Source organism: Mus caroli, chromosome 14, assembly GCF_900094665.2.
Source record: "Mus caroli chromosome 14, CAROLI_EIJ_v1.1, whole genome shotgun sequence".
NCBI lineage: Eukaryota > Metazoa > Chordata > Mammalia > Rodentia > Muridae > Mus > Mus caroli.
In genome coordinates, this window is record NC_034583.1 from 65648624 (window position 1) to 65674377 (window position 25754).

The following is a 25754-nucleotide window of genomic DNA, read 5'->3' on the forward strand; positions in this document are numbered from 1 at the left end:
GCTTTGGCTGTATGCATACATTTGTACCACATGTGTTCCTGGCTGCCTGCTGAGGTCAGAAGAGGGCATTGGATCCCCTAGAACTGGAGCTAAGGAGGGTTGTGAGCCACCATGAAGGTCCTGGAATCAAACCCCCTCCTCTGCAAGACCAAGGCTCTTAAGTGCTGCGCCGCCACAGCAGCCTGAGAAAGTAATATTAGATCTGTAAGTGCAGGCAATCAGGTGTGATGCATGGGAAAGATTTGTTTTTTTTAAACATTTTATTTATTTTGGTGGTTGGGGTGAACATGCTTGCCACAGGCCATGTATGGAGGATAGGTCTGAGGCGTCAGGTCAGTTCTATCTAATATGTAGGTTCCAGGGATTAGATATGCAGGCTTCACAACAAGAATGACTTTTGCACAAGACTGAGCCATACCACTGGTCCTGGATAAGATTTTAGGGAGTTTATAGACATGTTCAACCAACACAAACTGCTTTAAATATTAGTGTCATGGAGCACAGAGGCCTTCCTGTCCAAAGCAAGCTCATATTTAGGTACAGAGGGGATACACCCTGTGGAACAGACTATGTTGTCTGTAGAACTTCTACAATCAAAAGCTCATTAAAATGAAAAGTGCAATCTGTCTGTCTCTGTCTCTCTCTCTTTTCTTTCCTTTCTTTCTTTTCCTTTTTAGAGACCAGCTTCCAAACAATCGGAAGAACTGGAATGTTGGGTGAAAGGGGAATATTACCCATAATCCAGCAGTAAGAACACACTGGCAGAGATGGGACAGGGGTAAGAACGTGCAACAATGGAGGCAGCAGGAAGGATTCTTGACTACCTTGGTACTTTCCATTGCTGTGATAAAGCACTAACCAAAATCAATTTGGGGAAGAAAGAGGTTATTTGATCTTACAGGTTACAACCCATTATCTACGTAAGCCAGAGGAAGGAGCTAAAATGAATCTTCTGTAGTTTTCAAAAAATTCGCTTTTAAGTTTGGCTCCATCTCTGTCATTCATCATTTGAATAGTACTCAGATCGGCCAGTCTTCCCTTCCTTTCTTCTCACGGCCATGTTGGACTTGATTTTTGACAACAGAAGCTGCCACTTGGTTAGCACTGCTGGGAAAGACTTCCTGCACAGGGAGGACACAGGCCTGATGCCCAATCTTGAATCTGACTCTTTCTTGCGGTGACTGCGACCCCAGCTTGGGAGTCTCAGTTTCTCCTCATTCATTGACTTCATTCATTAGAAGTGACAGTAGGGTAGCACACTGATTCCAAACAGGCTGTGTTCCTCCTGACTCAAGAGAGCAAAAGCTGGCGATGCTCTAGGTTTTATATCTTCTGTTTTCAGTTGGCATGATCATGATCCTGAGTGTTAAGAGTTCATATTGCACTGTTGTGATGGGCCTGGGCCTTCTGGTCACATTGTCCCATGGTGGGAAACAGGAAAGTGTGTGTAGGGGGGACATGTGGGCTGTGCATGCGTGATTTGCTACACGTGTGTGCACACATGTGGAGGCCAACAGTCAACCTCAGTATGATTCCTCAGGAGCTGTCGACTTTGTTTTCTTGGGTCAGGGCTGCTCATTAGCCTAAGGCTCACCAGTTAAGCCAGAGACTTCCCAGTTGGCTTGAAGCACTGGCCTTCTGTAATGCACAAGCTGGGAGCAAAGATGCAGCAAGGACAAATCACACCACTGCCATGGGTCATTCTGGCCCAGGCAGATACAGATCCTAAGCAGCGGTCCTGCAGTCCTTGCTCAGGACTTAAGAGTTTCTTAAGAGTTTCTGCCTCCATTTGCCTATATATTTTTGCTTCTGAGATGAGATCTCAAAAAACCACTATGTAAGAACTTCAGACTCTCCTACTCCCATGTCTGGAGTCCTGGGATTACATGTGTGCACCATCACATCTGTATGTAGTACAGGAGAGAAGCCAGGGCTTCCTGGGTGCTAAGTGCTCTGCTGGCAGAGGTAAACCCACAGCTTCACCTGTGTCCGCAGAGCAGCTGCTCTCTCACTAAAGGAAGGGTGGATGTGTAGGGAGAACACTGGCCCAAACCCAGCAGAGCTGTGATCCAGACCCCAGTTGATGAGGAAGCTGAGGTGAGAAGAGCCAATCCTGTGATTTTTATAATTTGGGCCAAGAAACTAAAACATGTTCCAGATGCCTCTGGGGCCAAGAGCGGAGGGAAGCCTCACTCCCAACCTTATCTTAGCAAATTTTCTTTTGCTTTTTGTAGACAAGTTTAAATTTTAGTTTAGGGGGGAAAATGTATAATTCTAGGGGGAGAGAAGGCATGGATATGCATATCCCCCCCCCATGCTGTTTTATCCTAAACCTAGCAGCCATTCAAAGACCTCCTACAACTATAGTCAGTACTGCAGATTATTTTTCATATATATGATGGAATTTTAATTTATGCATCATTTAGTAATATTCTAACAGTAACTACTGAAATAGAAATTACAACAGAGCTTGCACATACATAAACATTATATACACAGTGGTATTCATGAATATTCACAATATACGATTACTGTGATCTATTTCAGCACCGTGTGTGTGTGTGTGTGTGTGTGTGTGTGTGTGTGTGTGTGTGTTCAATCAACATTAGCATCAGGCTGATAAGTCAATCAATCCAAAGGTGGTTGGTATAAGTTTAAAATTTTAATGGCTGTTAAATAATAAAAGGGTTTGCATTATATACATTCTGTCTACTTATCATACTATCAGCCAGCCATGCACATTTCATTGCACATATAGACATAGTGTACAGGAATCTTGAAGACATCTTATCATATAAGATCTGCATAAAAAAACATTTTACAAAATATTGAAGCCGTTTGTATGATACAGCCAATTTCATGAAAATACTGGAAATTAATATCAAAAGAAATATTTTAATTTTGAAAAAATATCCAAAAATAATGGTTACTGAGCTTCATGTTGTCAAAGATACATGTAAAAATATACTTCAGGACCCTGGGGTGCAAAGCCCTGAAGGTACAACATTCTAGAACATCACTCTAAATCCTTGTGTAGATAACCTCTGACTTCTGCTTCCGCTGAATATACTCTGTTAAAAACCCTCTCATCTTTACACTGCTACGCCATCTGACAAAACAGGCATTTGTGCAGTACAGAAAAATATTCAAATATATTTATGTTAAAGTGCACAGTACACATGATAGGAAGTATCACTAGCTGCCAATCTGAAGTCCCACACTCAGAACCCATCTGCCATGCCCTGAGGCAGTGTCGGTGTGTGTTGACTACACTCATCCCTCCTGAGGTCTTTTGTATCCACCTTGATGGTCCCCCCATCATGGCTACTGATGCTCTAGAAACTGCTAATGGCTTTGTACAGGGGTCAAAGTGCAGTCAGCATTCCCAAACTTGACAGATGAACGACTGGGGTATCTGTCCACACCTACAGGGTGAGTGTGTGTGGGTGTGACTGCCCCTGCATTGTCCTATGAAGCCTTCCTTGAAGGAAGCTCACCCACTGACAGGATGGGGTGTGCTCCTTTCTTGGGCTGGCTCCCTGCTGGTCCTAATGTGCTTGCCCCTGCCCCCTACTAGCTGCTCACACACTCCACTTACTTAACCCTCTCTCAGTCTGCCTCACTGTGCACATAGCTGCCTACCAGGGGCCCTGCCCTGTGAGCTGCATACTTCCCAAGTTTCCTACCAGACACCATGACCCTTCCAAGTCCAGACTCTTAAAATAATTCACCAGCTTGATAATAATAAAAACGAGTATGTCTACATTTTGGCATCTCTTGTTCTTTGAACACCAGCAGTTGTACGTCCATGTTGGTTTCCTGACTTGAGCTCTTAACAGCCCTTGTAGCTTGATGGTCAACTTCAACCAGCTCCATTTTTTCATCCCTTTCTTCAACATCTACCTCTGGTCCTAGATGCTCCTCAATGACACAAAGTACAGTGCAAAAATTATACTTCAAGACATATCTGAACGCTTCCCACTTCTCTGTGTTAAAATGTGAATGTTTTGTGCATAGCAAAAGAAACATGAATCCAGAAAAAAAAACTTCACATTTTATCTTCAAGTTTAATATGTCTTTTTTTTCCACATTAACTATTTACAAATAACTTTGGGGTGCTCTCTTGATTTCAGTCAGTTTATTATATTGGGGGACAAGAGGGCTGCTGGAATGTAGGAAACTGGATGGAATGCAGAAATATAAATAAGAACGATGTTCCACAAACCAAAAGGTGGATAACACCTCTCAGAAAACAGCTCTCTCTGTCTGCCACAGAAGCACGTGTTTCTTGCTTAATTTTTCTTTCCTGAATCATATTCACCACAGAATGCACACCAAGACCCGGAACTCCTACATGCCAAAGAGGCTCAAAAATAACTCAGTATTTATAATATTAAAATAAATTGTTTAACCACAAAAAAGCAGTAATAAAATAGTTTCCTAATTTACAATTTGCATCCAAAGGATGAATAACGACTCGCTAATAAATAATATTTATATAAATATTTTTGTATGTTGAAAATAGTTTTTCAGAAAGGCAATGGTCTCAAGAAACATCTTGAAAAATTTTGGTGGCAAAAAAAAAATAAACCTGATTGCATCCCCCTCCCCTACTGGTTCTGCAAGGAGTTTGGTTTTGATAAAACAGACGCACGCGACTCACTGTGAAACGGTTGTGCTTGGCATTTGGTAATGGCGGTTGGTGAGTGTGGAAGGGATGAAGGGGATTGAAAGGCAATGGTGTGCTGCTACTCAGCTCTCCACCAGCTCCCTTACCCGCTGTCAGGTAACACCTGCCCAACCTGAAACCCGCAGGCCAACTCTAAAAGGTCCTGAGTCCTCCCTTAGGCTGAAACCATGCCAGTGCAGTTCCTCCTCCGGGACCTGGCAGGGAGGTGAGTTGGGGAACAGGTACAGGTGCCAGGAGCAGAGTCCAGAGTCCCTGCTCTGGGAAGAGTCTGAGCCCACCCAGAGGAAAGGGCTTGGTCTCATGTGAATAGAGCTTTTGTGACGGTGACATCCAACAGTGCTTGAACAGTCATGCCCACTTTGACCAGGCCTTTCTCTTCAAGGATGTGATGAGGCAGGCAGAGCTTTTCCTAGGAGGAAGAAGAAGAGACGATCAGCTTTCCGACAATGGGCCCGTTGATGGTAAACCCTTGCTACATCACTGATGGGAGTTCGGTTGTGCACCATTGTGCTGCTTGCTTCCCTCAGCCTGGGCTTCTTCCCCTGATGCCACACCATTGCTGAAGCCTTTCCTGGGTGGGCAAAGAATATGACTTCTCACGTGGGCAGGTTGTTCCAGAAAGGTCCTTAATAGCATCCAAATCTGTATTCGCTCTAAACATGTAAGAAGCTTTTCACTACAGAACTGAGGGACACGGAGTCAAACCCACACCCCAAGAAAATAGTATTTTCCATCCTTGGTGAGCAACATTGCAAATAACCTCTCTTGTTTTAAAGGAGCCCGGATACTCACTTACACAGACTACCGATGGTGATAATGACGGCCAGCCTTGGTTTAATTCATTTTACATTCTGAATTCCCCAAGTGTGTGTGTGCTGGGTGACTGCTCTCCTTGTGGTTTAGGCACAGTCCTTATGTAAGAAGTCTTTTATTTTTAAGGGTCTTTAAAAAAAAACACTTTATTTTATGAGCAGGGGTGTTTTGGCTGAATGTATGTCTACCATCATAGGCATGGTGCCTACAGGTCTGAAGAGGCAGTGAATATCCCAAAGCTGGAGTTACAGAGTTGTAAGCCACCACGTTGGTTGGCTCTACAATGATAGTTAAGTGCTCTTAACCACCAAACTACCTCTCTAGCTGCCCACAGTTTTTGTTTGTGTTTCCATTTTTAACCTGTGCGTGTCCATGTGTCTGCGTGGTAGTTTGTGCATCCGAGTACGGTTGTCTATGGAGGCCAGAAGAGGAGCTGGAGTCACAGGCAGCTGTGGAGTCACAGGCCTTGATGTGGTGAGAGGAACTGAATTTGGGTCCCTCTGCTACAGAGGTGCATGCTCTTAGGCACCAAGCTCTCTCTCTCCAGCCTCTATATAAGGCACCTTAGCACAGCTCCCAACAATTTCTCTTTTAAGATTCTTTCATAAAACGGGCAGAGACATACAGGGTACACTTCTTTCTCATGTTCTACTCGCAACCATGGGAAATGCCTAACACATGCCGCTCGGGGAAAATGACCCTGAGCCCCTTTGTGTGAACCATCTTTCCTACGCCACACGGAGGTTACAAAATAACATCAAAAGACATTTCCACCTTTGTCACTTGGTCCTTGTCTGTGGCCATACTCTCCCCTCCCTCCCTCCCCCTCCCTCCTATCCCTCTCTCTCCTTCTTCCCCTCCTCCTCCTCTCTCTTCTTTCTCTCAGTCACCCTATAAGTGAGATCATGTAGTATTTGTTTTCCTGTACCTGGCTTGTTTAACTTAACAATGTCCTCTAGGTCCCTGCATGTCATCCCTCACAAGGGAGTTTCTTTAGAAAGCCGAACAGAGTTTACATGGGATCTGCACTGAGTGCTGTTGGGGGGGGGGGTGTTCGTCAGCATCAAGCTAAGACCTGAGAACAAGATGGCTTCCTTTTGTGTAACTTGAAGAGTCAGACCTTCCTGCCAATGTCTGGCCACAGATTTCCCACAAATCTCCATAGACACAGGCACTGTGAGCAAAACACCTTCAAAGGCATGCCGTGCTATCTCCAGAAAGGTGTTGCACATTCCCAAAAGGGCCAGAGTGTCTCCATCTTCTCTGTCTCTGTCTCTCTCTCTCTGTCTCTCTCTCTCTCTGTCTCTCCCCCCCCACACACACACACCTTCTCATTCACACACCTTTACTGAATAAGAAAGGCTTCGTCCCAGGCCTCAGGAAAGGGCCACACAGGGCAACATACTTTTACCATGCCTTCATGCTTCTAGGAAAAGTCACCAGGATGACCTGCTCTGGCATGTGTTAGGTAACCACGTAAGTTTACACTGCTGGTCAGTCTACGGCCAAATGTCCACGTTGAAAGGGTAGAGGCTGAAGTTGAGAGGGAGTCATGAGCCAGGTTGGAGGGATGGTGACCCAGGGGGCATGGCAAGGGGCATCTGTAACAGGATGACAGTCCCATCCTTTTCTGCCACCATCTACACTGGTCAGGACATCTCTTGGCTCTGTTGTTACTCTATCACAGCTAGTTAAAGGGGCAGGAGCAGGTCCTCCCTATTCTTTTTAATTGCCCCAGCACCCAACTTTAGCTCTGACCCAGTAGGAAATTATAAACACTTAATACAGATAAGCTTCTGGTATCTGGTATTATTTTAGAAGAGAGTCAGTCAGTCAATATTTTGTATCATATGCTAAAATTATTTTTAAAAATTTTTAAAAAAACTCTAAATGGCTTTGAGTAAAAAGATATTTAATATTTTCTTTAACAAATAGGTTTGGAGGAATTTTCTAAACCAGTAAGTACTTAAAGAAATCTTCACTTATTATGTGTATGTATGCACGCATGGATTTATATGTGCTACATATGTGTGCATGTGCATGGATGCCAGAGGGTGTTGGATTCCCCGGATCTACATTACTGGAGAATGTGATCTGACCCATGTCTGTAAGAGCAATCTTACCCACTGAGCCACCTCTCTAGGCCAGTAAAGAAGCATTTACAAACGACAAAGAAAAGATAAAAACATTGTAAACTGAAAGATGTGAGGTGTCCATGTGAACAGTGAAAAATAAAAATACCTAATGAAAAGAAAACCAAAAAAATGTCTGCAAAAAGGTGTATTTGCATCAAGCTACAAAACTTTTTGTGTGATACAAACTCAACCAGAATTCTGAGCAATCACTCCGTGAACAGAAAGGCGGTAGGGTATGCTTGCAATCCAGAATGCAGGAGGTGGAGTCCAGAGGATCAGGAGTCTGAAGCCTGCCTTAGCTCCAGGATGCTATCTCAGTTGGTAAGTAAGTTTCACAATAGCTTTGCCTAAGGCTGTGGCAAGACATTTGATTCTCAACCTAACTTACATCATAGCCTAGCCCAGCATCTACCACACACATGCTCAGGATACTTAAATTAGCCCACCATTGGGGAAAACTGTCTAACACAAATCTTATTCTATACTTATATAAAATATATATTCTATACAGTGCTCAATAGCTCATGCAGTTTATTGAGTCCTATCCTGAAAGAGAAAAAAAAAAGTGGTTTTTCAGAAGGGCACCATCTTAAGGATGGAAAATCCTAATTGACTATCACTAAGTCAGGGATCACCAACAAACACAAACACAAACATACCCCTCAAGCCTTCCTTTCTCTTTCCACCCACGCCCATCCAGAGATGGCCTCAGCTCATGTTGAAGGCTTGGCGTCATCTAAGAAAACTAGCCTAGAAGGCCAGAAGCCCTATAAAGATAAAACAGTCACGGGCATTCCGCAACAGGCCTGGAATGGATCTACAACTCTGCTGTTTGAAAGGTTGAACACAGAGATCCTGGAGAAATGGGGAGCAGGGGACACCGACTTATGGACAGTAGCCACTTTCCATCACAACAATTGTGTCCCAGCATCTCCCCAAAGCAGGCTCGGAAGTTGGATGGGACTGGAGTTGCTGTGGGTTTGCATTGGGGCCATAAACAGCACAGAAGAGCAAGGGCTTCCAAGAGCCAAGCAGGTCAGATGCCACCTCAGGAGAACTAAAGCTGTCGCAGGATATCAGAGGACTTGTTGAAAATGTGACAGAGGACTTGCAGTATATCTACAGGAATCCTGTGCTGTTATTTTTTTTTAAACACGATGAAATCATAAATATTACCCTGCTTATCAATAACACTGAATGCTTTCCAGAGTAGATGCTTTCGGTTACTTCCCCAGTGGTGGGTTCCATTAGGCTCTCCCACCGACACTCTCCTGAGCCACAGCAAATAGGATTAGGAAAGACAGGCCAGCCATAGAAAAATAATGCTAACTGTAGGGGGAAAGGCTGGACTGCTTGCCACACGGGCTCTCCTCTCCCTGAAACTTTTTATGATGGTTATATGGAGCCTTCCCTACTTCTAGGCCAGCCACCGGTCTACAACAAAGTCCTTCACACCAGCTCATTTCCCTTGGTTCAGCCTTTTTTTTTTTTTTTAAATAAAATATTCTGTGACTGAACTGTGTGGAGCTTAGCTGTGTGTTATCTTAATGCATATGAATGCAAAGGTCTAGCTCTGTCCCCAGGGTCAATCTCCTGCTACACCTCCCACTATTCTTCATATCGCAGCCAGGCCATTTGCCAACCCCTTCCCTGCGTAGAACACATTACCCACGCACACCCTTCCTTCCACTGCCTTGCCACTCACACCTAGCTTACACATCTCTCTAATCTTAGTGCCAACATTACTGCTTCGGGGATCTGCATGGACCCTCATGAATGCCACGCCCTCTTTCTATGGGTTTCACAGAATTCTGTAATTGACCCATCTCAGGCCCTTCTCAGGGAAAAACTCTTTGCTTTCTAAGAAGCCATTTGGTTGAGGGTCTACAAACTAGGACCATCAAGCCAGTCCAATTCTTACTCTATTCTGTGTGAATAAAGTTTTATTGGCACTCAGACCAGCTCCCTGGTTCATATATCCTGTATGGTGGCATCCGTGCTTTAATGACAAACTGGTTAGTTGCAACAGAGACCATCATCCTAAAAATCATAAAGTATGCTGACACCTGGTCTGGACTACAAACTTTCGGAGGATGGGGACCTGGATCTTGAACACTATTTTATGTGCAGAACCTCCCAATAGGGCCAGTACACAGCGCACATTCAATACATGAGGAATAACTGAATGGACCAAGAATGAACAATACTGCTGGAAAAGCCAAGGGTAGGAAGGAAAGTAGATTGCACGGACCCCCTACCCAAAGGGTTGCCTGTTGAAAGGTAATTTTTGAAGTCTCAAACCTAGCCTTTAAAACCAAAGCCCGTGAAAGATGATTATATTAAATTATTCTTCAGGAGATGGAGACACAAAGCCAAAGCCCTGGGCGCACTTCTCAGCACCCAAACGTTTTTACCTAAACTATAAACACTACCTGCCTGCCTCAGACTCCTAAAATTTTAACTCATACTGGGACTGATGTGAATTCAGAAGATAACCCACCAACTAAACAATACAAATAGCATTGTGATACTAAGTGCATTTAAAACCCTACTGCTTGGGATTCAATAAGGATTTTTTTTCTTTTCTTTTTTCTTTTTCTTTCTTTTTTTTTTTTTTTTTTTTACTGGTCCCCCTTTTGTAGTGTTAAGGACAATGAAGTGGTTTGGGCCTGAATTCCTTAAGGAGCCATGAAAATTGACGGTCATATACATTTTGGAAATTCTCATCCTACATGGAACATTTTCTACCCATTGCAGGAGCAGAAGGGATACCTCGCAAATGGCTACTGCAAAACGGAAATGTAAACAGCTGCTTCTCTTGATGACGTATTTGAAGGAAACACTTTAAGAACACTCTTTCTTAAGAGAAGATGGGGCCCTGGTGTGCGGGACAAATCACACAACTGAGTCCCTGAAGGAAGATTAGTCAGGTGTCCCCAGCTGTGCAGCAATGGCCGGTATCCCATAAGCCCGGGAGCTGCTGTCTGGAACTGCGGAGGAGCACCACAGAGAGGCCCAGTGTGCCAACCAGAAATTAACGGCTTGCTTACAATAAGCAAAATGACCCACTCGAAGTGGTGCCGGAAGCGTTGAGTCGATTATGCTCTGGGAGTGACCATACGACATAATGAAAAACTATCGCACAGCAACCCCCAGGGAGAGCAGCACATCCCATGTAAATTAAGGACATGGAAGATGAAAAGCGTAGCCAGGGCATCCCTGGGATGCCAGGGGAGAAATATTCGGGAAGCTATCATTGAAGATCAATCTAATCTCATGGGACTGTTTTACTCACTTGATGTTTATTGATGCTATTTTTTTTTCCTTGAACCAGCAAACCAGTACGTTTTCTCAATTCACTTTTTGCCCACCATAAAGAAGATGGAAACAAACTATGGCAAACACTGAAAGAAAGTCCCCATGCATGGCAGAGCTGGGTAGAAATGCCAAGAACCATTTTGGGCACCCAGGAATAAATGCACCAACAGGCCAAGAAAAAAAAAAAAAGCTTGGATTAATCACCCAATTGTGTTTATTAAGCAATTTACGGCTCAGGGTGGTCACCAGACACTGTACAAAGGGATTTTATTGTTACAGAAAAGTACAAGATAGCACCAAAGACGACTCATAACTCTGTGGCTATTCAGACACAACTCACATCACGTACCCTGTATTCACCATCAACACAATGCTGGGAGGAAGAGGCTCAGACAATCTAACATCTTACGGCATAAAGAATGCTTTCTGTTCTTTGTTTTTTGTTTTTTAAATCATATCTGATTTAGCAGCAAAGATTCTATAAATATAACTCTTCAAGTATGGAGGCGTTTCAGAATCTCATCTCCCCTGTTCTCATGAATATGTTCAGAAAAATATGATAATCTTCATAGCAGCCATATCTGAGGAACATTCGTATCTCAGCAAACTAGACATTTATCTTGACAGCATTAACGCCACCACCTTCCCAACACGAGAAGCAGCGTTCGGCAAGAAGGATATAAAAGGAAGCCGAAAATGTGGCTGGAGCTTGCAGCAGGGCCTTCTCACATTGTAAAGAGGCTTCCCGAGACTCAGCAAGATATGGGCCAACATTATTAGAGTCTAATATTTCTTCCTTTAATCACAAAAAGAATCACTTTGCCCCAAAAGCTGGGAGGCTGATAAGCAAGCCTTTAAAAACAGACTTTAAAAATAAACAGTTGGATCATTAATATTACTAAAAATCAAAGGCCAAATGGACATTCAAAGTAAATGGGGAAAAACATTCATCTAAAATAAGAGCGATCTTACCGTCTGCTGCTATAGTAACCCAAGGCCCCTGGTGCTAAGAATGTTCCAGGACCCATAGATTTATTTAAAACTGAATAGTCAAATGCATCACATTCTGGATCTGCAGTTATTCAATATACCAAGAAAGTAAAGCGACCCCATCACATTATGCAAAAATAGAAATCCCTTCTATAAAACCCTTTTCTCAGCTTCAGAACACCACCTAATAAAAAGGAAAAGCGGGCTAAGCAGATCCACCAGGTGGCGCTCTAACAGGAAGGCACTTCCCCACATTAGGCCTGCAGAGGGCACAGAGGGCATGCTCTGGTGGACATTGGCTGCAATCCTCCTGGGTGCCCTTCACAAGCCCCTTGCAGCAAACAGGGAGGACTCCAACTAACCAGCCAGCAAAGCAGTCATTCTCCAGATACGACTTCTCAGCTTGGTCAGCCATGGTATCACTAGAGATTTTTATGAATTAGACTGAGCCCAAATGCTGGCTTTTTTCTGCAAGGCAACCCCTCTACAGATCAACTGCCAGTCCTGAATTAGGACCAGAATCAAGTATCAAGACTCCTGTATGCTAACCCCACCCTGTTCCTGTCCTGGTTCTCCTTACCTCCTGCACAGAGCAGAGGCTCATGGGAGAGAGCAGGACCTACAGGAGCATCGCTGCCCACACCACGAGTGTGAAGGAGTATGAGGTATGGGACTGACAGGCTTTGCTGTCACTGTCGCTTTTCAGTTAAATGCAAGAAATTACCCAGGGGGAACTGTATTCTACAAAGTTTGTGCTTCAGGAAAAATCTGGCTTAAAAATGTTCAATTTCAAAACTCGACAGCTAACTGAAGAGATGACAGGGATGGGAGAGTCTGCAAGGCAAAGGCTCCAATGGAGGGAGGAGCTGGGCTGGAGCAGGATGCCAGAGCAGAGCGTTTGGATGCGCATGCAGGAGTTAGGCAGACAGAGCATTCCAGCGGTAAGCGAGATAGACCAGTACTATAAGGAGAACATGGATAAGACAGAAGCCTATAAGGTCCCTGGAGCGGAGGGCAGAAGTTGATTGTGGGGGTTTCTCCCCGAGGGCCAGCAGAGTGTCAACAGTCTTTCGAATGTGACGAAAATCCAACTGCAGGATGTCATACGGAGAGCACAGGTCGGCCTAATCCGAGGGCAGCCATTAGAACAGAAAGAGAGTGCACACAATTAACACCACACGGAGGCAGCACCGGAAAGAAGCACACACATTTCTGCTTACTAGCAAATAGCAGGAGCCAGCCCTTACTTCACGTTCTTAAGTCCGCGACAAAAGGAGAGTCCCCAGTGAGCCCTATGTAAACTGGACGGGAACCTCCATCCACCATCACACCCCACCACCGCAGGCTGTGCAATGTGCACACTGCTCTTGAATGGGAACAGTCTTAATATTCAAGTGGCACTATGTGCTCCAAGTGGCATTATGTGCACATCAGTGGCACAAAAGTGTGAGCTTTTCATTCATCACACCTAGAGCTTAAATGTTATTAAGGGAAAAAATACAAAATCTAAAGTTGCATCTCCAATCCTCTTTTCTTTTCTTTTTCTTCTGGAGTCAGGGTTTCATGGTATAGCTCAGAATGGCTTCAAATTCAAGAGCCTCCAAAACTTGGCCTTCGGGGCCCTGGGATTATATAACAGAAGAGTCTAAAGGAGGCCTCTGAGATGTGCAGTAGGAAAGCCTGGCACATAATAGGTTATTATCTAAATCCCTTCACGACTCTTCAAAGACAGAGGGATACCTCTGCTCCCGTGTTTTATCTCCACTTATGTGGAATTTATGTGTCATAATTGGCTGTTGAGATTTCTGGGCAGCCCTCACAGCCTGCTGCTATCAGGATTCAGCTTCCATATGCGCTGAGTTTGCAAACCAGGAGGTGGCCTGGAACTTACTATGTAGACCAAGCTGGCCTTGAACTCACAGAGATCTGCCTGCCTCTGCCTTGAGAACTGGGATTAAAGGTATGTACTACTGCCAGGTCTGAACCAGGATTTTAAGTCATGGAGCTCAAAATGAACAGGAATTATAACTGATCTGCCAGGAAGAAAGATACGTTGTATTTTGCTTTCAACTTACAGATTGACAATATCTATGACATATTTCACAAATATAATTTCCAAGTGAGCAAAGCATTTAAAATGCATATTATATGTATATATACTTTAAATACCTTGCTGGGGTATTAGCTTTTTATTGTAGCTTCCTTGTTAAGTACAGCAATCTCAAATGAAAGGCTACTCTGAGTCTAAGGGCTCATGTTGCCGGTATCCCCTGGGTTCAGCCTGATACCCTCAGGTAAAATACCAGGTGGGTGATGATAACGGAAATCCTTTATGATGGTAGAGGTACTCTTAACAAAAGATAATTTAAAGATTTATATGTGCAAGCTCTCTCTCTCTCTCTCTCTCTTTCTCTCTCTCTCTCTCTCTCTCTCTCTCTCGCGTACATACATACATACATACATACACACACACACACACACACACACACACACACACACACACACACACACACACACACCAGAAGAGGGTAGCAGATGCCCTGGAGTAGAAGTTAGTGGCTTGGGTTCTGGGAACAGAACTCAGGCTCTCCTAAAGAGCAGTTAGTGCTCTTAACCAATAGACCATCTCTCCAGCACCAACAAGAGATATTTTAAGATTAACAAATCATGTTAAATCTAGCCAATCTCACACATTTTCACAGTAGATCTCAGAGAACCAAGATACCACTGTTCAAGAGACCACCCAAGAATTAAAACAGCCACAAGTCACCTGGATCTTACTGGGGACCAGATGCTGGCCAAGGATTAATAGATGGGTAATAGCTCCTTCCCACAGAGAAGGTTTCTACTGCAGGAAGAACGTTCTAGAACAATGCTGTGCTTGACCAGTCAAGTCTAAGAAAAGCAGACATAAGAGACATAAACACAGACTGAAATGTGACTTTCTCGGGCTATTTCCATGGCAGAAGCAAGCCACTTTGCCAAGGGTGGTGACACTGACTTATGTAGGGGCCAGCCAGGGATATGTAACAAGACTGTCAACAAAACAAAACAAAACAAAAGCCAAGCAAGAACGCCAAGGAACACCAGCAGTCAGCTCTGTAGTATCTCTGCAGGGCTCAGACCGCCTTGCAGTTTGGGGGGTCTTTCTTCAGGTGAGGTGGGCACTCTCAGAAGTCTACTTCTGGGGAAGTGAAGGGCTCAGACCGTCCCTTCCATTGAAGAAACAATCCTACTATGTCATAGAAGCTAGGCTTAATTAAAGCAGATAAACCCAGAGTCTCAGATTACGGTCATATAAGTTAAATTATAATCTCTAAGGAAGAAAAAAAAAATCAGGACTAAGTCTGGTTTTGAGGCACATGACTGTGGAACGTGGTGGGCTGCTGCGGCCATCTAAGACCTGGTCTCTAACTCAGTCCCACAGCATGTATCCAACAGCCTGTAGCTCCAGCCCTCAAAGTGATGTTAACCATGAAGGAAATCCCTGAGAGAACTGGAGTTTTCCTGACCTGTTGTACTTTCCCCAAACTAGCATTAAATAGGAAATTCTGGGGTTATAATACTTTTTTATCTTTGAGAATTAAATCAGAAAACGCTAAAGCAGGAGATTTGCAGAGGCTACACACCCTCTTTTTTTTTTTTTTTTTTTAACAAAATACTCATAATGACTGAAAACATTTGCAAAACAGTTAATTCACTCAGAACTCCTTTGAGTCAAATGTTGATTTAATTTTCCACTATAGGAGGGAGGAAAAAAATCATAACCAGCAGAGCCTAAGAAATAAGCTTAGATTAAACACAAGTGTGTGACTGAAATTGCTAGCAAGGATTGACTCAGACTCTCCAAACAGGATGGGCTCCCTCACAGAAGAGAGACAGATCTGGCAGAAGGCCTAGTTGTCATAGACAATCTGGATGTCTGCCCGTCTTAAAAAAAAAAAAGTGATATCTTTTTTCCTTTGAGGCAGGGTCTTACTGTGGATCGTAGGCTAGCCTGGAACTCACTATATATACTAGACAGGTCTGGAAACCACAGAGCTCTCTGCCTGCCTCTGCCTCCTGAGCCAGCACCACCAGCTAAATTATTCCTGAGTGTTCTTTTACTATATGTTAGCTTATGTGATATGATGTGATGTGATGTGATGTGATATAATGTAATGTGATATGATGTGTGTGTGTGTGTAATATGGACTTTGGTCATATTTACTCTTCCAGCTAGTCCCCTTCTTCTACCCAAATTGCCTGCCCCATCTACTTCCACATTTACCATCATCATCATCATCATCATCCAGATTCTGTGTACAGGAAGCAGCATGTATCTGTCACTCTGAGTCTGGCTTATTTATGAAATGACAACCACCAGTTCCATCCATTTTCCTGTACAACAACATCAAATTGTTCTACTCTGTCACTGAAGGCAAAGAGCATGGTGCAGATGCTTCACATTTTCCTCCACGACTGTCTCTGATGGGTGCCTAGGCTGACCCCAAGCTTGCCTACTGGAGCCTACAGTGCCCCCACTGGTGTACGGGTATCTCTGTGGAATGCTGGTGCTCCCACTGGTGTATGGGGATCTCTGTGGAATGTTGGCCTGGATTCCTTCAAGTGCGTACCCAGGAACAGCATAGCTGGGTCACAAGGACATTTTCCAGGCTTCTGAGGAGCTGCCATCCTGACTCGCACCGCCATTTCCACCCTCACTGGAGTCTTTGCTCATTTGGCTCTTTTCTTAATGATGGCTATTCTGACAGTGATGTTTTTGTTTTAAAAGTCCCTTCCAGGTATCTGCTAGCCACCTGTACCTGTGAGAACGACCTCCTCCTCCACTCCCTTGCCTACTCCTTCATGGAACTTCTTACTCCTTTAGCGTTCTATTGTTGGTCGAGTTCTCTCCATAGTCTGGCTATTAACATCTGTCTGCTGAGCTGTTGGCAAAGACTTTCTGCACTGCCGTGGCTGTGAAGGACTCTCTCTAATATGACAAAATATCGTACTGGTCAGTTGTCGCTGTCAATCTGTTTCTCTGTCTCTGTCCCTTTCTGTGCCTGCAGATCAGGATTGCAGCTCTCAACTACTTCTCTAGCGCCCTGCTTGTCTGAATGCTATCATGTTCTCCACCGTGATGCACTAAATCTCTGAAACTGTAAGTGAGCCCAAATAAATGCTTTCCCTTGTAAGAGTTGCCTTGGTCATGGTGCCTCTTCATAGCAATCCAACAGCGTTTATTGCAGCAGCAGAAAGGAAACTAGGACAGAAACTGGTATCAGAGAGAGAAGGATGGCTGTGAGTGACTGCCCTAACCATGAGGATTATATACACTGGGTTGTTTTGAGGGAGGAAGGTAGAGGGTTTTGAAGCTTTGGCTAGAAAAGCCACTGAGTGCTCAGAGCTCAATAACCTACTGTGGGGACGTGGAAGATGAAGCTAAGAACTTTGTTGATGATGGAAGCCTGAAGGATGATGCAGAAGGAAGTCTGGGATTCCCTCAAAGACTAGCAGGGCTGGTCCTGTGGTATTTCAAATTAAGAATCTGTGGTGTCTCATCAGCTGCGATCAACAAGATCCTAGTCTTACTGAAGTAAAAGATGTGCTTTACTAGGACAACGGATGCTAGTCAGCTGGGATTGAGGACTCATCTGTGATTGACTTCACTGCAGTCGGGAGGTCTTCTGGGAAGTGCTGGCTCAGGGTCAGCACACGGAAACTGTGGTGCAATCCAGGGGCCAAGGCTGCACACCAGTTTGGCAGCAGAACTTGGTAAATGATGTGAAAGGATCTCCTGTATGGTCCTGGTTTTGAAGGCATGAAGGTGTCATGGAGAGCGGCTGAGGGTTGACACTGTGCAGCAGGGGCAGGGTCTCCCTGAAGAGACCAGAAGAGTCCCTGGGTGATCATGTAGCCTCAGTGGCAGTGACAACTCTAAGATTGAAGGAATCACGGAAAGAAGTTGAGGCCTGGCATCATGAGAGGCTACTAGCGAAGGTGCAACCTCAGCTGTAGTGGAAACCCTGGGATATCAGAGGTGCGGGGACCACAAGATGACTGACAAGGACAGTGGCAAGTGTGGAATGAAGCCACCCTGAGCCCAGGACAGACTGTATGCACCATAAAGGGCAGAGCCAGAGAAGTGTGGCTGCTGAGCCTTGGAGACCAGAAGATCATAGGTGAGTCCCATATTGGACACTACTTCAGTAGTGATAGATTTTGGGGTTTGTTCATTGACCTTATTGTAACTGTGCCCCAGTTTTCCCTTTAAAAAAATGCATATAACTTACTTCAGATTTTACAAGACCCCACCGGTAAAGGACTTTGTATTTTTTTTTCACTTTTAAAGTAAATTTTGTTTTGTTTTATTTTGCTGTTACTTTAGTTTGGGGTTTTTGTTTTGTTTTGAGACGGGATCAATGTATATAGCCCTGGCAGGCCTGGAACTTGTTATACAGACCAAACTCAAACATATGCAGGCTTCTGGCTGCCAAGTGCTGGGATTAAATGCATGTACCACCATGCCGGTCACTAAGTGTTGAAATTTTTAAAGATTGTGGGAGTTTTAAAGTTGTTCTATGTTTTATCCTGTGATATTAGCATGAGATTTGAGGGACGAGGGAAGGTCACATGCTTCTGTGTCCAGGTGACATGGGTGGACTTAGGGTGGCTTCTAAGTCTACTTGGGCAGAAGGAACTTCAATGGAGGAATTGCCGCCATCTGACTTGCCTGTGGGTGTGTCTGTGCGGATGTCTGTAGGCATGTCTGTGGGGCATTTTCTTGACCGTTGATTGATATATTGGGGACCAGTCCACTGTGAATGTTATTATCCTTGGAGACATGGGCCTGTGACATAGTAGAGAAGAGGCTGAGCAAGCCAGTAAGCAGTGTTCCTTCACAGCAGTGGTTCTCAACCTGTGGGTCATAACCCCTTTGGGGTCAAACAACCTTTTCATAGGAGTCACCTAAGACCCCTGGAAAACACAGGTATTTACACTATGATTCAGAGCAGTAGCAACATTACAGTTATGAAGCATCGATGAAAATAATACTGGGAGCGGTAGGATGGAACAAACCCCTTCCTCCCCAGGATGCTTTTGGTCACAGTGTTTATCACAGCACCGAAAACTCTGCTGGGACACGACTCCTGCCGCAGAGTCTACATTCTAAGAGTTAATCATATCCAGATAGACGTTCTACTTAGAAAATGGTAATGTGCTTACTAAAATGTAATCTAACTTCAAAAACCAACATGCTTATATTACTATTGAAAATATCACAGAACGGTATAATATCACAGAATGAATAATCATTCTAAAACTGTAAGGTCCAACCTCACTGACCAGGTACATACAGTCTGTTGGGATGAAGAGACAGATAGGAGGATTTCTAGATCTCTCCAAATATACAATAACCAGTGATCTTATGGATTTAGAGGGCAGCTCTAATATTGTCTGGCTAATTTATCTACATATGCAATTTGACTGTTATTAGAAATTGGGTCTCTATTGTAAAACTTTCCTCTATGCTTAAGTCTCTGCCAACAACAACAACAAAAAATGGTGGCCAGCTATCTTCTAAAAACAAAAACAAAACACTAAATGTATATACCTGAAATAAAATACAATGTCCTTATATTTAAAATGAAATAAAAACAAAAAGCTGCTTTTAAGATGATTTATTTTCAGCTATGCATGGAGACAGGTTGGAAGGCTACCTACTGACCAGAGGCAAGAACAAAGCACACACCAGAGAAAGAATGCTCAGATGAGCAAGGGTATGGGCCTTAGCAAAGAATGATGGGAATGGAGAGCTGGCCTTTACTGCCAGCTCTAGGGGTTCCGATACCCTCTTCTCTCCTTAAAGGGCAACTATACTCACATACATGGAACCTTCGAGCAGACCCACATACACACTCACAATTAAAGAGAAAAACAAATCTTTAAAAAGAGAGGAGCTGACTTAAATGGTAGATAGGGTCTTCCAAAAGCATGGACTTAGAAATCAGCAAAATAATCCACCTGCCAGCTCGCATTTCCTCCTCCAACTACAGAGATATCCAATGAGGTTCCAGAAGGAAAATAAATATCATGTCTAGAATCTCCTTTCCATGCTCCAGAGAACTAGTGATGTGAATTTAAAGTGATAACTAAAGTCACTGATCTGGGGGCAAATGAGACCAACTCGAAGAAAATAAGACACTCATTTCTCCTAAAAGCAGAAACAAAACTATAGTTTCAATTTCCCACCCGATAACAAAACGCTGATCGGTTATTACATCTGTGGAACCTCCTGACCCTTCACACCATGTGTGGTACAGGACTGCTTTTCTAAATATTAAAAAAAAAAAAAAAAAAAAAAAAAACTCACTACAAAACTTAAGTCCAACTACTAAAAGGTGCTGAAAAGGAGAAAACCTCTGAATGTAATTCACAATGTCTTCTTAACTCCACTTGGTGCAGAAACTGAGGTCCATCCAATGGCCTGTCTGTGTGGATTGGGAATGAAAACTTGTGGCCTCGCATCCTTCTGACATGACTGGGTTGCCAACGAGGCAAGAAGAGCCAGTGCCTGACAATGCGTCCACACCCACTGCTAGCTGGTCAGAATCCCAACTTTCTAAAGTAAAGTACCTTTCTGACCCAAGATACAACTCTCCCAGCATTCTAAACAGGTACCCCGTTAAAAGAAAGACCATTCCTACCAAGTCCTGAGGCCATGGCTAGCTTATTTTAAACTGGGTGAAAACATTCTCAGTGAGCCACAGCAATATCTATTGTATGACATAGTTGGTTGATTCTTCATCGATCAAAGACTCCTGTCAACCTGAGAGACTAGCAGTAATATTCCTAAAGTAGCCAAAATGTGGGATGATAGCTAGCAGGGAGCCTGGTACATGCAAACCAGAGAGTAGGAGGACCAAGCTGACCCAGAAACAACAAAGGAAGCTCAGAGGTATACATGGCTTTGTGGGCCTAAGACGTCACCAGACTCAGATGCTTGGGTGATACAAAGACTCTACTGAGACTGATCTAGGAGCCCATAAGGCATTGTCCTCAAGACTAAAGTGATGCTTGCACAGATACCAAAGATAGCTGCAAATACGACCTGTAGCCTTAGCCCCACACAGGGTACCGCTTTGTTACCTGATAATGTCTACAGTTTGGAATCTAGTCTACCAAAGAAGCCATGTGTGCATGAGGGCCAGCCCAGAGCTACTCTTCCCAGGCTACTGTCAGGGATGGGCTTAACGTGCCACACCCTTTACTATTCACCTAGTGAGTTGAAAGGCTGCCTTCCCATACCCCACACAGACATATTTCCTGAATAATCAACAGCCCACAACTTGGTTCTGAGGATCAACTGTTCAACCATCCATAAAGATTTCACTGCCCAACTTCGGGGCAAATATCAAAGACTGTACTGGTGGAGACTTCTGAAACTATTACAGTAAGAACAACTTGAAAAACTGTTCCCAGCCTGTCAATGGACTTTGCATGCAATGGTTTAACTGAATCTGCTCAGCTCCTGCACATGTCCCTGAGTACCTGATAAACTTAAGACGGTTTACGCTGACTTTAGGCTATAGTTCCAAACCGTGACTCTCCCAAGGAACTGAACTAATGCAATCTTAGAGAACAGATGGGCTTCATGTCATCCCCTGGAGGGAAACACTGCCTCAGATATTTGTGAGATGAAAATGTTCTGTTGTGAATCAAGCAGGAAGACTTGTGGACTACCTTCCAATCGGGGAGTTCTGGTTTTCCACTCATGCATGATGCCTTCCTTGCTGAAAACCACTTACTGCATTAAAAATAACTAAGTATATAGCCAACTGGGACGCAGGGTTCTGTGTTACTCACTTGCTTTTACCCTTCTTGAGAATTATAAGTTACCTACACTGTTCGAAGTACAACAGAAGGGGCATAACTCAGAAATTCTGATTTTTTGCTCTTTTTATGGTAACCTAATTTCCCTTACTTCCTTCTTTTTCTCACAGGAAGTGAGTAAGGGCATTCACATTCCATTTTTCCCAGGGTAAGCCAGTCATGACAGTGACAAGGACACTCCTTCATAATTCATGAGGGCTTTCCAGTGCAGACACAAGTAATTTACCACATGAAATTGGCTTGAAGGGTTTCTGATTCACAGTGGGAGCCCCCACTAGCCCACGGTAGAATCAAATTATCAGAAAAGCTGTATTTTCAGAAATATCTGAAACCAAGATGTTTGTGCAATATTCAAACACACACACAAACAAGACAGACTCACAGATGAACAGAGTTGAAAGCAGAAGTGGTCGCCAAGACATTGTGGCCAGTATATAAAGATTAGGTTTTGTTTTTCAAAAACAGAATTGGTAAATTTCTCTTCATTGATACAGTTTGATGTAAGAATACTTTAAATATATTCTCCCTTTTCTCAGATAACACTGGAATCCTCCTAACCGTCCCCTAAGCTAAAATAAGAGGGAGGGGGGAAAAAAGGAAAATAGGGAGTGGGTAGGAAGAAAGGGCTGCTGGGTGGACTTTAATAGCCTGTGTAGTATACTTTGAAATGTGATTCTCTCAGAAGAGGGTTTTTTTTTTTTTTTTGGCTTTTTATTTGTTTGTTTAACTGTTTGCTTTTTAAGTTACTTTATCTTTATCATTAAGGAAACAAAGAAGCCATAAGAAACGTAACTTCTCATTTCTGTTCACCATTGTGACAAAGATCATGTTAATTGGTGCAGCTGCTGCCTAAATCCTGGAGTCGTTTTATCTTAAATTAAATAGGGAAGTCTCTGAATGCTCCAAGTACCCATCCAAGGAGGCCAGTGGGACTGAGCCTGGGACAGGGTAAAGGTAAACTGTATCATTAGGCAGGCTACAGAGGACTGCCAAATGGGCTGAGAGTAGACTACAGGATAAAACTGAAAATGTCAGTAGTTAGCACCCTACACAGGCCTATGCATCTTCATCACTGATGATAACAATCACTGGATTTTTAATGAACATTAGTTTGATTCATATCTTAAAATACTGGGAATGAAATCCAGCAATGAATGGACTTTGCAAAGCAGCCGAGGCTAAGGAAGACCTGCATCTCTTAGCTACTCTGTAATTCACCGATGTTAGAGCTTTTTCTTTCAAATTTGGAATTTCACATTTCCTAACACTAAATGATTTTCCACCTTTTTTCTTAGAATTGAAAAGATATGTAAGGCCACTTCAGTTAAACTGCAATAGAGCAACTTCAGTTTAAAAAATATATATAGGTTATTTATTTGAAGGTGTCTCTTGAAACTGAAAAAGAAAGATGCAAAACAAACAAACAAACAAAAAGATGTCTATTCAATGGTTCAAACAGCTAGGCTGACGTTTTTTATCAAAACGTGGCCATTTGAACTAAGTCTGGTGTTACCTCGGGAACGCCAAGTTTCCTGCACGCTTCCAAGAAGTTTTCCACGTTCCTCCTGCACTTGGCCATGCTGAGTTTAGGCTAAAAAGGGAAACATACAGAAGCAACATATTATTAAGATAAAAGGCTATCTAGAAACAGCCAGCTAGAGACAAAAAAACCTTTATATTCTTAATATTCTTGAGGTATGTGCATGCACAGGCATTTCCATATGCATGCTAGCTAGATAACTTTAAATACACACAAGCATGTGATGTTGATATGCTAACATATATGTATGCTAGGATTTCTTCTTATATGTCTAGTATCTGTGTGAGTGCACACAAAAACAAACTCAGAGTTCTGTGTGACGATACAGTTTGATAAGCCATTTCAGTTCACCTAAAAATATACCACAGACAACACCTTTCTCCAACAACAAATGTTAAAATCCAGGGGGCTAATCGTCTACACACACACACACACACACACACACACACACACACACACACAAAGTTTAATTAGAAAGACACAAACAAAAAGGCAAAAAGCACTAAAAGTTGTAGATTTGACCCAAAGCTTCCAACTGCTGCACAGACCCTCACTTCAAGTGACCTGGGAAGGGTAGATGGGTAACAGGTCCATTTGATTCATGCAGGAAAATTCTTCTATAGTAAATTTTAAACACTTTTGCCAATTTTTTAATATGCCACCATTACTTTCCTTAAAGAGGAAAGCAAGAAGTATGACTGACCCAAATTTTCCAAGGGAAAAACTGTGTTTAATAATGGGGATGATGATGATGATAAATAATAGGAATAATAAAGACTTATTATGTTAATAGCAGGAAGTGACCAAGTAAGAGCGAATCAATTGGTCGAAAAATGGAAACTCATATTAATTAGATCAATTGGGATGCCAGTGTTTTGCTTATAGTCTGAAATACAATCTGAAAAACTGAAGAAAAAAAATTTCCCCATCCCCCAAGGATAATTTTCAGTCCATTGAGAATAGCAATGACCCTATCTATCCACATTACCAAAAGCAAAAACAAACCCCCTCACTATGGGGCTCGTGAAATGAAAGACCAGCGCACAGTCAGGACAGGTACCCTCAGCACTACTGATGGAACTCAGAACCGTACTGGCTGGCTGTTCTTCCCCATGCTGCATCTGGTGCTGAACTCACAACAGTGAAACCAAAATATATGACCTTGGGCCCCACAACTCTAGTGTAGCTGGAAACAAGGAACTGAAAGAGGGTCCAGTGGGACACACAGTAGTTCTTACTGGTGACAGGTTTGTAATGAGGGAAAATAGAGAGAAACCAAATTCTCATGGGTCAGAGCAGGGACTGTGGAGGGCAGGGTGACAGGATGGCTTAGCAGGTAAAGGCACCTACTGCCAAGCCTGACGACCTGAGCTCAAGTCCAGGACCCACACAAATGGGAGAAGAGAACCAACTAACTTCTTAATGATATCCTCTGACCTCTGCACACCCACAGAACAAGTGTGTGCCTACACACACATACACACACACACACACACACACACAGAGAGAGAGAGAGAGACAGAGACAGAGACAGAGAGAGACAAGAGAACAAAACCTCTTCAAGAACCTCACAGGATAATTTCTGGTCATTTAGAAGCTTTAACATAATAGTAAAAACTATGTCCAGGAAGGATCTGATGACAGACAATTTAGGCTCTCACGGATTTTAAACATCACTACATGGTGGATAGGAGAACACAATTAAAAGCACAAATGTATGGAACACATGCGTGGTAATGGCGGAAAGATGCTGTCTGCAGACAACAGGAAAAGAAGACCTTTTTCTGCTATTTTATCCTGACAAGCACTGTTTCCTGGAATTTTATGATTCAAAAATTATTGAAAATGAAGTTATTTTTTTAAAGGATGGTGTTTTCCTGGAACATAAATAAAACCGTAAGTGTTTGTAATTCTTACTGTCTCCTGACACTTTCCAAGGTGACAGTGCACATTCATTCCATTTGAAGGCCAGGGAACACAGTACCTCTCATGTACACTGGGCAAAAGAATTGGCAGTTTGCTGTACAGCTCACACAAGGTTGGTGGCTAAGAGAGGATACAAGTTCAATTCCTAGCACCCCATAAGACCTACAAGTCCACTCTGGGGGACCCAATGTCCTCTTCTGCATCCTCATATACCTGTGCTTATGTGCACACACCCAAATAGAATTTAAAAAATACATACAAATCTAATCAGACAGTGTTTGCACACACTCTTAATCCCAGCAGTCTGGAGGCAGAGGCAGGCAGATCTCTCTGAGTTCAAGGTCAGTCTGGCCTACATGGCAAATTTCAAGACATCCAAGACTACATAGAGAAACCCTGCCGGAAGGAAGGAAGGAAGGAAGGAAGGAAGGAAGGAAGGAAGGAAGGAAGGAAGGAAGGGAGG

At 43.3% G+C, this 25754-nt stretch overlaps 1 protein-coding gene across 8 annotated transcripts in view; it reads right to left on the bottom strand.

Moving 5' to 3' along the window:
- Window positions 1-2640: 2640 nt before the first annotated feature.
- Window positions 2641-25754, bottom strand: part of Lrch1 (leucine rich repeats and calponin homology domain containing 1) — a 185350-nt gene continuing 162236 nt past the window's right edge. For 3 of the 8 annotated variants that reach the window (XM_021181697.1, XM_021181695.1, XM_029468713.1), the window contains 2 exons: window positions 23339-23416; window positions 2641-5099 (listed from right to left, as the gene is read on the bottom strand). In XM_021181697.1, the coding sequence (XP_021037356.1) occupies window positions 4989-5099; window positions 23339-23416 (189 nt within the window). In that variant the 3' untranslated portion in view covers window positions 2641-4988. Of the gene's footprint in view, window positions 5100-10267; window positions 13071-23338; window positions 23417-25754 lie in introns of those variants that run through there. The other 5 variants (XM_021181693.2, XM_029468714.1, XM_021181694.2 and 2 more) reach the window with 4 other exon arrangements.